The 14,907-nt window shown below is 51.2% G+C and overlaps 1 protein-coding gene and 1 long non-coding RNA gene across 3 annotated transcripts in view; one reads left to right on the top strand and one right to left on the bottom strand.

Moving 5' to 3' along the window:
* Positions 1-14,907, top strand: part of MYOM3 (myomesin 3) — a 56,428-nt gene that overhangs the window by 22,858 nt on the left and 18,663 nt on the right. Inside the window, exons 15-22 of the mRNA XM_032759294.2 lie at positions 2,576-2,759; positions 4,815-4,986; positions 6,740-6,861; positions 7,265-7,452; positions 8,102-8,228; positions 9,364-9,542; positions 12,986-13,100; positions 13,802-13,958. Of these exons, the coding sequence (XP_032615185.1) occupies positions 2,576-2,759; positions 4,815-4,986; positions 6,740-6,861; positions 7,265-7,452; positions 8,102-8,228; positions 9,364-9,542; positions 12,986-13,100; positions 13,802-13,958 (1,244 nt within the window). The remainder of the gene's footprint in view (positions 1-2,575; positions 2,760-4,814; positions 4,987-6,739; positions 6,862-7,264; positions 7,453-8,101; positions 8,229-9,363; positions 9,543-12,985; positions 13,101-13,801; positions 13,959-14,907) is intronic.
* LOC131384192 (uncharacterized) overlaps positions 1,538-14,907 on the bottom strand; it is a 91,806-nt gene continuing 78,436 nt past the window's right edge. For both annotated transcript variants that reach the window (XR_009214797.1, XR_009214799.1), the window contains one exon: positions 1,538-2,653. This is a non-coding gene — a long non-coding RNA (uncharacterized LOC131384192). The remainder of the gene's footprint in view (positions 2,654-14,907) is intronic.

Raw genomic sequence — 14,907 nt, 5'->3', positions numbered from 1 at the left:
CAGAGGCATGGGGATGGACTGAATAGCCTTTTGCAGCTACCTCTAGCCCTGGGAGGCCAGTCACTGCTGGTCATTCCTGAGGCTGTTCATGGAAATACACAAAATATAAGGCACAGACAACAATGACAATACGATCCACCACTTCCTGGGTACCTCCCTGCCCCCAAGTCGGCTGGCATCAGACCACACATTGGGGCCAAGCACTTCTTCTTGGTGGGACTATGTTGGGAGGGAAACGAGGCTAGTACCCCCCAGCCAGGGACAGGCACCAGCAGCACTTGTGGAGCCTACAGAGTGATGAGCACTAGGAGGTGGCTCTCTCTGGGGACCGAGTGGGGGCAGGGGAGACCTCAGCGGGGATGAGGCAGGTCTTGTGGAGTGTACTTCACAGTGGAGGGGAGGCAGTATGGCGGAGTAGAAGACAGCATGGTGTCAAGATCTATTCAAATCCTGCCTTCTGCTGTGTGATCCTGAGTGAGTGTCCTAGCTTCTCTGAGCCTCAGTTTCCTCCAGCATAGAATAGAGACCCTGCCCTGTGAAGATGAAATAAAACACAGCCCACAGCCAGAGCCAGCAACCCCTGGGATCTGTCAGTGCTTCCCAAGGAGGTGTTCTGGACTATGTCCCTGAAGTCAGAGACTAAGTTTATCTTTTCATTACTTTCTGTGCCCAGCACAATGCCTGGCACACACTAGGTGGATAGAAAATGTTCAGGGAATAAATGAATTTAAAATTTCCAGGGAGGAATCTCTGGCTCTGGTTATCCAAATGGGCCTCTCTTTTCACACTCATGGGTAATCCTTTTTCTCCGACCTAGGAGAGCTGTAGATAACTGAGGATTTGTTTTGCGAGGCGGTAGTGTATCATGGTGAAGATGCTGGCGTCAGACTGCTTGGGTTCAAATTCTATCTCTGCTACTTACCAGCTGTGTGACCTTGGGCAAGTTACTTAGTTTCTCTGTGCCTCTGTTTCTTCTTCCATAAAATGATAATAATCATACGCAGCTTATAGGGTTAACGTGAGGATCAAATTAATTAGCGCATATAAAGACTTAGAATGGAGCCTGGCACACAGTAGGAACTCAGCAGTGTTCATGGTTTCTTATGGCAATTTCTCGTCCTACCTGGTCTAGGCCACTGACAGCCAGATGGGCTTGTGGGGGGAAGACCACAGAGGAGGGAATCAGTGGGTCCCCTGGTGCTTCTAGGTCTTAACTCTCTTGCCCAGACTCAGCAGAAGGGGTCTCTGGGTACCTCACTCATATGTATCACCCTGGGCTCTCCACCCTCCATCTGCCCAGAGACTCGGGGTTTCTGTCTGCCTTCTGGGTCCCTGACGCTGTGGAGAGTAAACAGGTTTGCAGCCACCCACACCTGAGTGAAGTTAAATACCATATCCACCAGTCATTAGATGCAGGACTTTTGGCCAAGTTACCGAAACTCTCTGAACCTGACTTTCCTCATCGGCAGAGAAATTAACACCTTCCCTGCAGGGTTATTGTGAGAATTCATTCATTTGTTCATTCATTTGTCCCAGAAACATAGATGGAGCACCTGCCACGTGCCAGTCCTGTTCTTGGCCCTGGGGACACAGTAGTCGGGGAAGGGGGTGCTGATGATAAATGGGGTAAATCAGTAGACTACTAAGCACAGTAGTGAGTGGTAGGCGCTAAGGAGAAAGACATCGAGCCGGGAGGGGAACTTGAAGTGTGGGGAGAGGAGCTGCTGACATTTTTAGATGGAGTGGCTGGGACGGCCTCACCACTCCCCAGGAAGGTGGAGTTTTAATAAAGGCCTACAGGAAGCCAGCCAAGAGATTTCTGGGGGAAGAACATTCCAGGCTGAGGGACCAGCAAGTGCAAAGGCCCGGAGGTGGGACTTGGACCCTCAGGGAATAGCAAAGAGACTAAGGGCAGAGGGAACGGTGGCCAGACAGGCTGAGCGGTCAGGCCATGCGGAAGCTTTTGCTCTGAGGGAGATGCGGGGCTTGGGAGGGTTCTGGGCAGACAGGGACCTGGTCTGACCCGTGCTATAAAAGGATCCCCCGATGGCCATTTGAGACAAGACAGAAGGGGGTTATAGGTAGAAATGGAGGGGAGACCAGTCAAGAGGCCATTCAGATCATTCAGGCACAGGGTGCTGGCAGCCTGCGTCAAGGTTATGGTGGGGAGCATGAGGGTGATAAGACATGGCTGGGTTCTGGGTAAATTTTGAAGGGTGAGCCAACTGGGTTCATTGATGGAGCACATTTAGGGCATGAGACAAAGAGAGGAAGAGTCAAGGGTGGCTCCAGGGGTTTCACCCGAGGGACTGGAAGGATGGGGGCCACCAATGCAATGCAGGTGTGGGAAGCTCTGGAGCTGCGTCGTGGACAGGCTGGACGTGAGGTCTCGGTAGGCATCCAGGTGGAGAGGTGAGGAGGCAGATGGGGCAGAGCCCCATGCTCAGGGGCAGCCTGAGCTGAGTATAGAGGATCATGAGAGCACATGGGCTGGGGACAGAGATCGTGGGAAGTGACCAGCATAGAGCCGGTCTGGGCGACCACTTAGCCAATGTGAGTTCCTCTGTTTCTTCAGTCCGTCATAGGTAGTGGCACCTGGGAGGCCATCAGCTCAGAAAGCCCTGTGAAATCACCGAGATTTGCCGTTCTGGATCTGGAGAAAAAGAAGTCGTATGTCTTCAGAGTGCGAGCAATGAACCAGTATGGCCTGAGCGATCCCTCGGAGCCCAGCGAGCCCATCGCCTTGCAGGGCCAGCCAGGTACCCTCCTGATGCCAGGGGTTGGGGAGGAGGCAGGCCAGGCCAGACTCAGGACCTGAAGCTGCAGGGACAAAGCCCTGCCCACTTCCCTGTCCCTGCTCCCTTCTACCCATCATGAAGCTGAAAAGCAATTTGACCTCAGGCCTGGGGAGTTTTCAGACATCAGAAATCAATTTCTCTGGGCAGGAGGCTCATGGAGGGAGAGAGCCTTCTGCCTTTTTCCAGATCAGCAACATATGGGTTACAGAGTGCAGCTGGGTGCCGCACAGCAGCTGTGCGAGCAAGTGGTCCCTCCATTCCACAGGTCTCTGGCCTGCCCCTAGATCCTGCAGCTCACTCCCGAGCAGCCCCCTGCTCCCTGTCTGGTGGGGGTTGAGCTGTCCCACCTGAGCCCTAGCTTACCAGGCAGGACACCGCTCATCTGCAGCATAACGGGGGACCTGGGAGAGTCATTTCCAAGCTGCACACCTTGCTGTCCTCAACTGGCAAACCCATTGTTCTAAAGGGCCTCATTACTGCTCCCACCTCTGGCTCCTTCCTGAGTCTCCCAATTGCAACTCCATCCTGACCCCAGCTTCCCAAGTCTCCCACTTCTGAGGCCTCTGGATTCTGAGGTTCTTTACGCTCTCATCAGATTCCCTGTAGCTGCCATCACAACCAGCCCTTTAAGGAACCTTGCTACAGTGCCACCTATGCAAGAAAAGCCTGGTTTGCTGAAGATCCCACTTGGGGAAGATTTCAAAGTTCTAGATTTGTTCTGCTTCAATAATTTGGAGGGGAAAAAATATACACACACACGCACACACACACACACACACACACACACACACACACGGCACGTATGAACAAGTTGGTGAGCAAGTGGTGTTTTTCTTTAATTCTAGTTAACATTTGGATTTGATTTGGGGCCTGGCCAGTGGGCAGTTTGTCATCAGATGTGGGCAGTCTCTGGACCATAAACCAGATTCAAATTGTACCAGGCAAGGCTCTTGTATAATTCAGAAAGGAAGGGAGGGCAGGGCTAGAGGTGAAGCCTTCAAACAGGTGAGGGGTGAAGACCTGGAATAGGCAGGACCCTTAGGAATAAGAAGAGAGGAGAAAAAATGGAGCAGGTCAAGGAACAGAAGCTTGGAGGAGTCCAACGTTTGGGGGCCAAAAGAAAATAGAGAACCACCAAAGGATGTGTAAGGAGTTTAGAAATAAAAAGAGAACTAGGAAGATCATGCACCTGCCATCCATCAGTCTATCCATGCATCCACCCATCAGTCCATCTATCCATCTATTCATCCATCTATCCATCCATCTATCCATTTATTCATCCATGTATCCACCTGTCCATCCATCCATCCATCTGTCCATCCATCCATCCATCCATCCATGCATCCATTTATTCATCCATGAATCCACCTGTCCATCCATCCATCCATTCATCCATCCATATATCCATCAATCCATCCATCCATCCATCCATCCATCCATCCATCCATCCATCCATCCATTTATTCATCCATGTATCCACCTGTCCAAGCATCCATCCGTCCATCCATCCATCCATCCATCCATCCATCCATCCATCCATCCGTCCATTCATCCAACCAACCATCCATCCATCCATTCATTCAACCAGCCATCCATCTATCCATTTAACAAGTTACAGCAGCCCCTACCTCAAAGAGCTTAGTTTCAGGGAGCCATGAAAATCAGTAGAGAAATTTCAAGGAAAGAAAACTGAGATTAAAGATAAGGATTGAGGAAGCTTGTCAGATTTGGTGACTTTTGAGTGAGAGAGTGTGTGTGTGTAAGGATGAATGAGTGAGTATGCTTTTGTGCTTTAGTGAGGAAGCAGAAATGCTCAGAGGTAAGGGGAGAGAGGACTTTTAGGATACACTTCTGGGCCTAGGGAAGAGTTCCCAAAGCCCCCAGCAGGTCAGGAATTCATGCACCTTGATTGCTGTGGGAGCTCCTTCTGGCCTCTCCCCATGCTCCTCCCCATCCCCAGCCTGTCAGAGCCACGTAACTCAGCCTTCTCCTTCAGCCCATGTTTCTATTTTTTAGCTACCCTCCCTCCTCCAGCTCAAGTTCAAGCTTTCCGAGACACGCAGACCTCTGTCTCCCTGACATGGGATCCCGTGAAAGACCCGGAGCTCCTGGGTTATTACATCTACTCCCGGGAGGTGGGGTCATCTGAGTGGCAAACAGTTAACAACAAACCCATCCAAGGCACCAGGTACGTCTGCCCACCCGTATCAGTCTGTTCTCACACTGCTATAAAGACATACCTGAGACTGGGTAATTTCTTTCATAAAGAAAAGAGGTTTAATCAGCTCACAGAACTGTGAGCTGTACAGGCTTCTGTTTCTGGGGAGGCCTCAGGACACTTATGATTATGGCAGAAGGCGAGGGGGAAGGAAGCATGTCTTACATGGCGGGAGCAGGAGACGGAGAAAGAGCAAAGCAGGAAGTGCTACACACTTCCAAACAAGCAGATCTCATGAGAACTTGCTCCCTATCTTGAGAACAGCAAACCAGACATCCGCCCCCATGATCCAGTCTCCTCCCACGAGGTCCCTCCCCCAACATTGGGGATTACAATTCAACATGAGATTTGAGTGGGGGTACAGAGCCAAACCAGGTCACCCCCCTTCCTGCACCAGGCATCCTTGAAAGGGGGCCATAATGTTAATGAAGCCCAGCATTTCACAGTATTTACCCTGTGCCAGGTACTGTTCTGGCATTTTTCATATGTGAGGTCATCTAGTTCTACCTGCAAGCCTAAACATGTAGGACTATTATTTTTATTATTTTACAGATGAAGAAACCGAGGCATGGAGAGGTTACATAACTTGACAAAGCCCCTGTAGCTTAGTAAGTGGCAGGACTGGGACTTGAACCCAGGTGATCTTTCTCAACAAAACTTGTTGAGAATGTGCTATTTGCAGGACTCCATGGATAGAGATGACCATGCCTTTGTCTCATCCCTCCAGGAGCTTAAAGCCAGAGAGAGGTGGGGAGGGCAGAGCAGTGGAGAGCTTTGGAGCCAGGGAGGCCTGAGTTCAGGCTCCACACCACCCCTCACCCTTTCTGTATCAGTCAGAGTTCTCTAGAGGGACGGACTAGTAGGATAGATGTATATAGGAAAGGGAGTTTATTAAGGAGTATTGACTCACACAATCACAAGGTAAAGTCGTACAACCGGCTGTTTGCAAGCTGAGGAGCAAGGAGGCCAGTCCAAGTCCCAAAACCTCAAAAGTAGGGGGGCCAACAGTGCAGCCTTCAGTTTGTGGCCGAAGGCCTGAGAGCTCCTGGCAAACCACTGATGTAAGTCCGAGTCCAAAAGCTAAAGAACTTGGAGTCCAATTTTCAAGGGCAGGAAGCATCCAACATGGAAGAAAGATGAAGGCCTGGCCAAGAGGAGCTCCCTGCAAAACAAGATTTGCTCTGGGAGAACGTTGATAGGTGAAGAGAGAGAAAGAGGCCCACAATTGGGTCTTATCAAGAAGAGACAGGATGCGAAGGACATTTTTCTCTAAGCCAGAGCATCCTTGCGTGTCTCTGGATGACAACTCTCTTTGAGGGCTCTGAAAGGACTCCGTGTTTTTGCATCACAGCATTAGTGCAGGTATTAACAGCCACATGTTCTTTTTCGAAGACAAAGCCCAATGTCTTGAAGATGTACCATGTGGCACTGGGTCCAGGGTTGGCTGCCTTTGCTTTAAATTAGAACCTTTCCTAGTGTATTTGCATTTTAAGGGTGGATCTGGAAAAGCAAACATCCTTTAAAACCCTTAGGTCTACCCCCTCCACGGTGTCATCTCAGGCACTGCCGTGGGATCGAGGGCAATATTTTTAGGAAGAATTGACCTGGAACCTTCAAATTCTACCACACTGGTGACCACTTATTCCACAAAGTTGTTCTAGAAAGTTTGGGAATGTCTCCAGGCTGTTTGTACATCCATGAAAGCTGCACATTTCTCTCCCAGGTTTACAGTTCCCGGGCTGAGGACGGGAAAGGAGTACGAGTTTTGTGTCAGGTCAGTCAGCGAGGCTGGGGTAGGTGAGAGCTCAGCCGCCACTGAGCCCATCAGGGTCAAGCAGGCTCTGGGTGAGTCCAAGGGCGGGCCCAGCCTGCAAACCTCCCCGGGCTGGGCAGGGAGCTGGGGCTCATAGACCACATCCTGGAGGGCCCAGTCCTGGTGGCCAGTGGCACATACGCCCTCTGAAGGAAACTGGAGCTGGGCCTGGCTGCCCTTTCCTTTGGGATGGAAGTAACCATGGCCTGAGGCCATGGGATGAGGCCTGAGCAGGTCTAGGGGGTGGGGAAGCCTCAGACCCAGAAACCTGAGGCTCCGATGCCCTCCCGAGGCACAGATACTGCTGGCTCAGGGAAAAACCCCTGGAGGAGGGCGGGCACCAACTAGGGGAGGCTCCTCGGCTCCCTCAGGCCCCACTGCCCAATCCAGCCACCCCTAGGGAGCAGCTGTCCTCACCTCCTTACCTCCCTGTAGCTACCCCGTCTGCCCCATATGGCTTTGCCCTCCTGAACTGCGGGAAGAATGAAATGGTCATTGGGTGGAAACCCCCCAAGCGTCGTGGAGGTGGCAAGATCCTGGGCTACTTCCTGGACCAGCATGACTCGGAAGAGCTGGACTGGCATGCGGTCAATCTGCAGCCCATCCCCACCCGGGTCTGCAAGGTAGGGCTGGAGGGTGACCCCATCAGCAGCCCATCCCCACCCAGGTCTGCAAGGTAGGGCTGGAGGGTGGCCCCATCAGCAGCCCATCCCCACCCGGGTCTGCAAGGTAGGGCTGGAAGGCGGCCCCAGCCTGTGTCATGACTTGTTTAGCAGCGACCAGAGGGCACTGCTTGAGTCTTGGAGTCTGACAGAGTCTGACAGAGGTCTCAAGTTCCCCTGCCTCAGCCATCGAGATCATTTTCCAGTGCAGACCCACCTTGAACAGAACTGTTGAGAGCCACCAAGCTTGAGCTGGGATTGCTTGAGCTCAGGAGTTCAGGAGTTCGAGACCAGTCTGCAACATGTTCAAACCCCTGTCTCGACAAAAAATACAAAAATTAGCTGAGTGTGGTGGCACGCACCTGTAGTCCTGGCTACTCGAGAGGCTCACACGGGAGGACTGCATGAGCCCAGAAGGTTGAGGCTGCAGTGAGCCATGTTCATGCCACTGCGCTCCAGCCTGGGTGACAAAGTGAGACCATGTCTCAAAAAATAAAAATAAAAGCAAAGCCCCACAGACCGCCTGCTCTGAGTCGCTCCCCCACCACTGCTCCTGTTCCCCATCCCTCCCCCAGCCTCAGCCTCACAGTTTGTGTTTCTGCTCTTCAAGGTCAGTGACCTTCATGAAGGCCACTTCTATGAGTTCCGTGCCCGGGCTGCCAACTGGGCAGGTGTTGGTGAGCTGTCGGCACCCAGCAGCCTGTTTGAGTGCAAAGAGTGGACAATGCCCCAGCCAGGTGAGAGGGCTGCAGGCCTGAAGTCCAGTGCCTGCCCTTCCCTCCTTCCCCAAACCTACCCAATGAGATGAAGGCCACCGCACTCCTCTGTGCATTCAGGCTTGTGCTGTTTGTCCTGCATCCCAGGCCCCTGGCCCTTCCGCAAGCCCACTCTATAATTCCTGAGACAAATGGAGTCCTAAGCCTGTCTTAAAGGACCCCTGACCTGGGCCATCAACTGGCCCTGTACCCCCAGCACAAACTATTTCCCAACTCCAGACCCTGCCTACTTCTGGCCATAAACCAATCTCCAGCCCCAAAGGTGCACTGCTGGGGTGAGCAACTAGTCCTGGTTTGCCTGAGACTCTCAGTTTACTACTGAAAATCCCATGTCCCAGGAACCCTCTTCGTCTTGGACAAATGGACAGTTGGCCACCCTAGCCACTGCTCCCATAACCCTGTAAGCCTTCTCACAAATGAGCCCCTCACCTCCCACCGAAGAAGGAGAATCACACCCTTCCATCATTTTGTTCAGCTCATTTCTGTTTTCTACACAAAACCTTTACCTGAGTGGCAGATAACTAAAACGTATGATGCTTTCGACGACCACAATTATAAACAACTAATATTTACTGGGCACTTACTAGGTACCAAACACTTTTCATAAATTATCTCACTAATGCTCACAAAAGCACTATATTACAAGAACTATTATTATCCCCATTTTACAGACGAGGGGACAGGAACAAAGAGGCTAAGTATCTCACCTAGAGTCCCCATATCTGGAAAAGGTGGAGTTTCGACATGAACCCCAGAGGTCTGACTCTAGAAGTTACACCGTTGACCCTGACACTAAACACTGAAGCACTTTAGAAGCACTGTCTGGGATGGGGATGGGGAAGGTCAGGGAAGCTACCGGGAGGAGGGGAGGCTGAGCGCATTTTGAAGAGTTAACCCTGTTTCAGGCCCAGAGCCAGGCTTTGTCATGATGCCAAGGTTGGCCCAGGCTTGGCAACACCCGGAGCAGGCCCTTCCTGGCTTGACTGTGACTGATAGATTGACAAGCTTGTTGACTGACGGCTGGGCTTGCTGCCTACCTGGCTGGCTGCCTGGCTGCCCAACTCACGCATCTCTGCCCATCTCTCATTTGTCACAGGCCCCCCGTACGATGTACGGGCGTCTGAGGTGCGGGCCACATCCCTGGTGCTGCAGTGGGAACCCCCACTGTATACAGGGGCTGGGCCTGTCACAGGCTATCACGTCAGTTTCCAGGAGGAAGGCTCTGAGCAGTGGAAGCCGGTCACCCCAGGCCCCATCTCTGGCACCCACCTGAGGGTAAGTTCTTCTGCCTTCATCTTCTGACCGGCCCTGAGCCTTCCCAGCCACTAGAGCATCAGAGCTGGAATGACCTCCAGACATCACTGCCCTCACTTAATGGCAGCAGAGGACCAGAGAGGAAGAGCGATTTACCTAGGGTCACTCAGCAAGTTGGAGGTAGGTCTGGCTGGCTGGTGCCCATATCCTGCTCCGTGCTAGGCAGGCGCCTCCCTAAAGACTCACTTGCTATCAGCCAGGTGTATCAGCATTTGCACATGCAATACCCCTTGACCCAGGAACTCTGCTTCTGGGATTGAATTATAGAGAGGTAATCAGGCAAACGTGGAAAGATCTAAGGACAAGGATGCTTCTTGTAGCCTTGTTTATAACGGCCCAAGCTGGAAACAACTTAAACGTCCATTAGTAAGGGTGTTGCTTAAGTTAATCACAGTGTACCTTAAAAGTAGAATCCTGTGCCAGGCAGTATAAAGAATAAGGCAGTTAAAGGAACAAGACAGTATAAAGAATGGAGATGGGCAGGGCGTGGTGGCTCATTCCTTTAATCTCAGCACTCTGAGGAGACCGAGGTGGGAGGATTGCTCAAGCCCAGGTGTTCGAGACCAGCCTGGGAAACATGGAGAAACTTCATCTCTAGAGAAAAAAAAAAAAAAAATAGCCCGGTGTGGTGGTATACACCTGTAGTCCCAGCTACTCGGGAGGCTGAAGTGGGAGGATCACCTGAGCTCAGAGAGGTCCAGGCTGCAGGGAGCCATGATCATACCACTGCACTCCAGCCTGGGGGACAGAGCAAGACCCTGTCTCAAAAAAAAAGAATGAGGTGGACCTATGTGCATGTATTGACACAAAAAGATATCCATCCTATGTGGCTAAGAAAAACAAAGCAGAATACAGAGTAGGATATTTATATGTGAATAGCATATAATATATATAACATGTTATATATAATATAGATAAGTAAACATGTATGCAGATACATGTTCCTTAATTTAAATGAGAAACAAACTCTAGAGTCTTTGGCTAAATGAAGAAGTCTAGCAGAATCACTAGTTTTGTTCTGGAGTGGTGGGGGTTTTAACTTCCACACGTGCAGGAGGTAAGGAAATCACAAACAGTCTTCTCCTGGCCTAACCAAGACAACTCACAAATACTTAGACATGTCAGGAAACAAAGATGTCACTTGAAGCATTATTAACAGACACAAATGACTACCTTAGACGACCAATCAGAGTTAGACTTCCAGGTGACTGACGGCCACTTTCACAGGCCGTAGTGTCTACACCTAAGGCCAATGTGTCTCAGGGCCTCCTTTATTTGAGGAATATTTGTAGGAATGTGACGTGGATTAGTTTCCATTTTCTGCTGCCCTAGGGAAAGGGGAAGTATTTCTCCAGTCCATTTTCCCGGGTGCTTTTCCCCAGCAGGCAGGAGGATGTGCAGTTTTCAAGCCCATTCATCAACATTTCATTAGGGAGCACCCAGAGGAAACAAGGCAGGCTCAAGAAGCCCATAACAATGGCAAAGAATAAGATACTAAGAAATAGGATACGGTGCATGTCCTGTTTCTACATGGATTGTGTCCCTGTAAAAGTCTAAGAAGATTTTGGCTGGGCGCGGCAGGTCTCATGCCTGTAATCCCAGCACGGTAGGAGGCCGAGGCAGGCAGATCTCCTGAGGTCAGGAGTTCGAGACCAGCCTGGCCAACATAGTGAAACCTCATTTCTACAAAAAAAAAAAAAATACAAAAATTAGCCACGTGCGGTGGCGCATGCCTGTAATCCCAGCTACGCAGAAGGCTGAGGCAGGAGAATCACTTGAACCTGGGAGGCGGAGGTTGCAGTGAGCCGAGATCGCACCACTGCACTCCCTGCCACAGAGCAAGATTCCATCTCAAAATAAAAAAAAATCTCTACAAAACTTTTACCAAGTGGTTCATTCTGGTCATCCCTGGGGGAGGGCCTGCCAGGGGTGCTTTAGTCCCTCATTTCATATTGTGCTTTGTCACTTAAAATGTTTCCCAAGTGTGTATTGCTTTTATAATTGGAAAAAATTAAAATACCTTCATTTTACAAAAAAATGAAATTAAGGCCACCTCAGACAGAATCAGGGAAGACGAGCCTCAGCCAGGGGACTCTGCTGAGACCTTGAGGTCTTCACCTATATGAGTGGCTCGCCCCCTCCGCATGTAGGTTGGCCCAGGCTGGGGCAGGACAGCCTAGGTGATGTGGCACTGGCTTCTGCACATGGACAGTTGGCCACCATTCGGTCAGTCAGCCACTGGCTAAACATTGCTTCATACCTGCTTTAATGCCAGGCCTGGACCAATTCCTAGGCATGGGAAGCTAAATAAGTCACAGTTGTTGGGTAGCAGGCAATAAGAATACTGTGTGATAAATGCTGCAATTGAGGGGGTCTCAGGAATTCTGGACGCTCAATGGAGAAGGTGAGAGGTGCTTCCTGGAATCCATGCATCTGCCGAAAGCGAGTGATGAAGCATAGGCTGCAGTGGAGCGAGCCAGGAGGGAGGCGGGACGGCATTCCAGGCAGCGCGCTCAGCAAGGGCAAAGGCAGGGAGGTGTGAAATGGCGTGATGGATGTGGGGATACTGAGAGAGTGTGGAGTGAAGGGGACAGATGGGGGGGCAAAAGGACAACAGGCTAAGGCCAGGTTAGGAAGACTATAGGTACTCGACCTCGAAATTTGAACCTGACCCTGAAGGCCACTAAAAGATGTACACATCATCAGATCGGCAGAGGGAAAGATAGATAGACTGGGGGAGAAGAGTCCCAGGGCAGAAACGCCCTTTAGCAAACTCTTGGACTACCCCAGGTGAGGAGAAACAAAGCCTCAATCACGACCGTGGATGGGACCTGGAGGAAAGTGGCCACATTTAAGAAACATTAGGGAGGCCAGGCGAGGTGGCTCACACCTGTAATCGCAGCACTTTCGGCGGCCGAGGCGGGTGGATCACCTGAGGTCAGGAGTTCAAGACAAGCCTGGCCAAAACGGTGAAACCCCATCTCTGCTAAAAATACAAAAACCAGCTGGGCATGGTGGCAGGCGCCTGTAGTACCAGCTACTCGGGAGGCTGAGGCAGGAGAATCACTTGAACCGGAGAAGCAGAGGTTGCAGTGGGCAGAGATTGTGCCACTGCACTCCAGCCTGGGCAACAAGAGTGAAACTCTGTCTCAAAAAAAAAAAAGAAAAAAGAAACATTAGGGAAACAAAACAGATGGATCCTAGTGATTGGTGGAGAGGACCCAAGAAAAGGATGGCAAAGACAATCCCCGGGTGTTGAACGGCCATCTTTGTCACATGGAAAGATGAAGGACACAAGAAGGGAGAGGGTTTTCTTGTTGAGAGTGGCTCCCTGCACCCCGGGGCCCGGGTTTCAGGAAAAGTCACTCCTGTCCTCAATGCTGGCTCTTGCCCTCTGCCTCCAGGTTTCCGACTTGCAGCCAGGAAAGAGTTATGTGTTCCAGGTACAGGCCGTGAATTCAGCTGGTTTGGGGCAACCGTCCATGCCCACCGATCCCGTGCTCCTGGAGGACAAGCCAGGTAGGGGTGGCCGGAGAGGCCAGAGCTCTGCCACTGGGCTACGCCATCGGGGACGGGTGGAGTTCAAGGGAAGTTGGAAGAAGCCTGATGCTGTGCTAGGCCCTCACACTTCTCTGGCCCTCCAGCAAGCCACTGAGGGAGGGGTCATCATCCCACATTGGCACTGATTTTATTATAGCTCAGAGAAGATCAACCAGGTCACATGCTAGTATATGACAGAATCACTCACCTCTCCCAACTATAAAGCACGTTCTCTTTTCTCCTTCCATTCTTTTAATTATTCATTCATTTAATAAATATTTGGTGATGCGTACATTGCACTGCGAATACAGGAGTGAATGAGAGAGTAAGATCCCTGCTCTAATGTAGGGGTGGGGGGAGCAGAAGACAGTAAACAAGTAAACTATTGCATGAGGAAAGCGATTTAAGACAGAGATATGTGCTTTATTATAAAAGAAATAAAACAGGGTGATAGGATGGGGCAAGGTTGCTTAGCTAGGGCAGTCAAGGAGGGCCTCTCTGAAGAGGTGACATTTGAGGTGAGAAGGAGCCAGATCATGCAAGGCCTTGGCAGCCACAGCAAGGAGTCAAGTTTATTATTAAGTGCAACAGGCAGGCCCTGGAGGTTTAAGCAGGGGAGGGGTGTGACCTGGTTTATTATGCATAAACATCTGCTGCCCTCTGTTGGATCTTGCCCTCAGGTGCCCATGAGATCGAGGTTGGTGTGGATGAAGAGGGCTTTATCTATTTGGCTTTCGAAGCCCCTGAAGCCCCTGACTCCTCAGAGTTCCAGTGGTCCAAAGACTACAAGGGCCCACTGGACCCCCAGAGGGTCAAGATCGAGGATAAAGTTAACAAGTAAGTGAGGCGAGAGGAGAAACAACTGCTCAACGGGACCCAAATACTGTCAGAGGAGCTGGCAGAGGCTCCTGGCTGAGACCGCAGGGCAGGACCCATGCATGATGGTTGAAAGACGCTGCTCAGTCTTTCACTGAGGACGCTGACTGCCACCTTAGTGAGAAGAGTGGAGAGTGCATTTAAGGGGCTGCAATGGTGCTATTTTTTCTTTTCTTTTTTTTTTTTTCTTGAGACAGGGTCTTTCCCTTGTTGCCCAGGCTGTGCAATGGCATGATCTCGGCTCACTGCAGCCTTGACCTCCCAAGCTCAAGCGATCCTCCCGCCTCAGCCTGCTGAGTAGCTTGGCACATGTCACCGTGCCCAGCTAATTTTTGTATTTTTTTGTAGAGATGGGGTCTCGCTATGTTGTCTAGGCTGGTCTCTAACTCCTGAGCTCAACCAATCCTCCCCACTCAGCCTCCCAAAGTGCTGGGATTACAGGCGCGAGCCACCGCGCTCAGCCAATGGCGTTGTTCTTTTGGAGATTCCTTCTCTGTAGGGAATTGTATGTGCCTCTAACTCAGTACCTTCAAGGAGACCTTCAAAGAGGACTTGGTTTCCAGCCTGCCTGCCAGGGACTTGTACTTGCAAGTTCTCTGTACTCAGGTTCCTCATCTATAGCATGCAGAGCTGGACCAGATGACCACAAGGGCCCCTGTCACATGCCCCCATGTGTCATCCTCCCCCAGTGGCTCATGGCCTCAGCTCTGTCCAGAAGGCATAAAGCCTACACCTCAAGCCCTGGAGGATGTCAGGGTGGTGTGGCCAGTACAGACCCAGTGCCAGAGAGCCCAGATAATGGCACCATTGAAGGTGTCAGGCCAGAGGGGACCCTAAGGAGGTAGCATGAGGCAGCTGCCTGTGCTTCCTGACTTGGCCAGGGTCTGCTTGGGGTACAGGCTCACCAGAA

The sequence above is a fragment of the Hylobates moloch genome, unplaced genomic scaffold, assembly GCF_009828535.3.
Source record: "Hylobates moloch isolate HMO894 unplaced genomic scaffold, HMol_V3 SCAFFOLD_9, whole genome shotgun sequence".
Classification (NCBI taxonomy): Eukaryota; Metazoa; Chordata; class Mammalia; order Primates; family Hylobatidae; genus Hylobates; species Hylobates moloch.
Note: the sequence above shows the minus strand (reverse complement) of the source record. Positions and strands in the feature narration are given on the sequence as shown.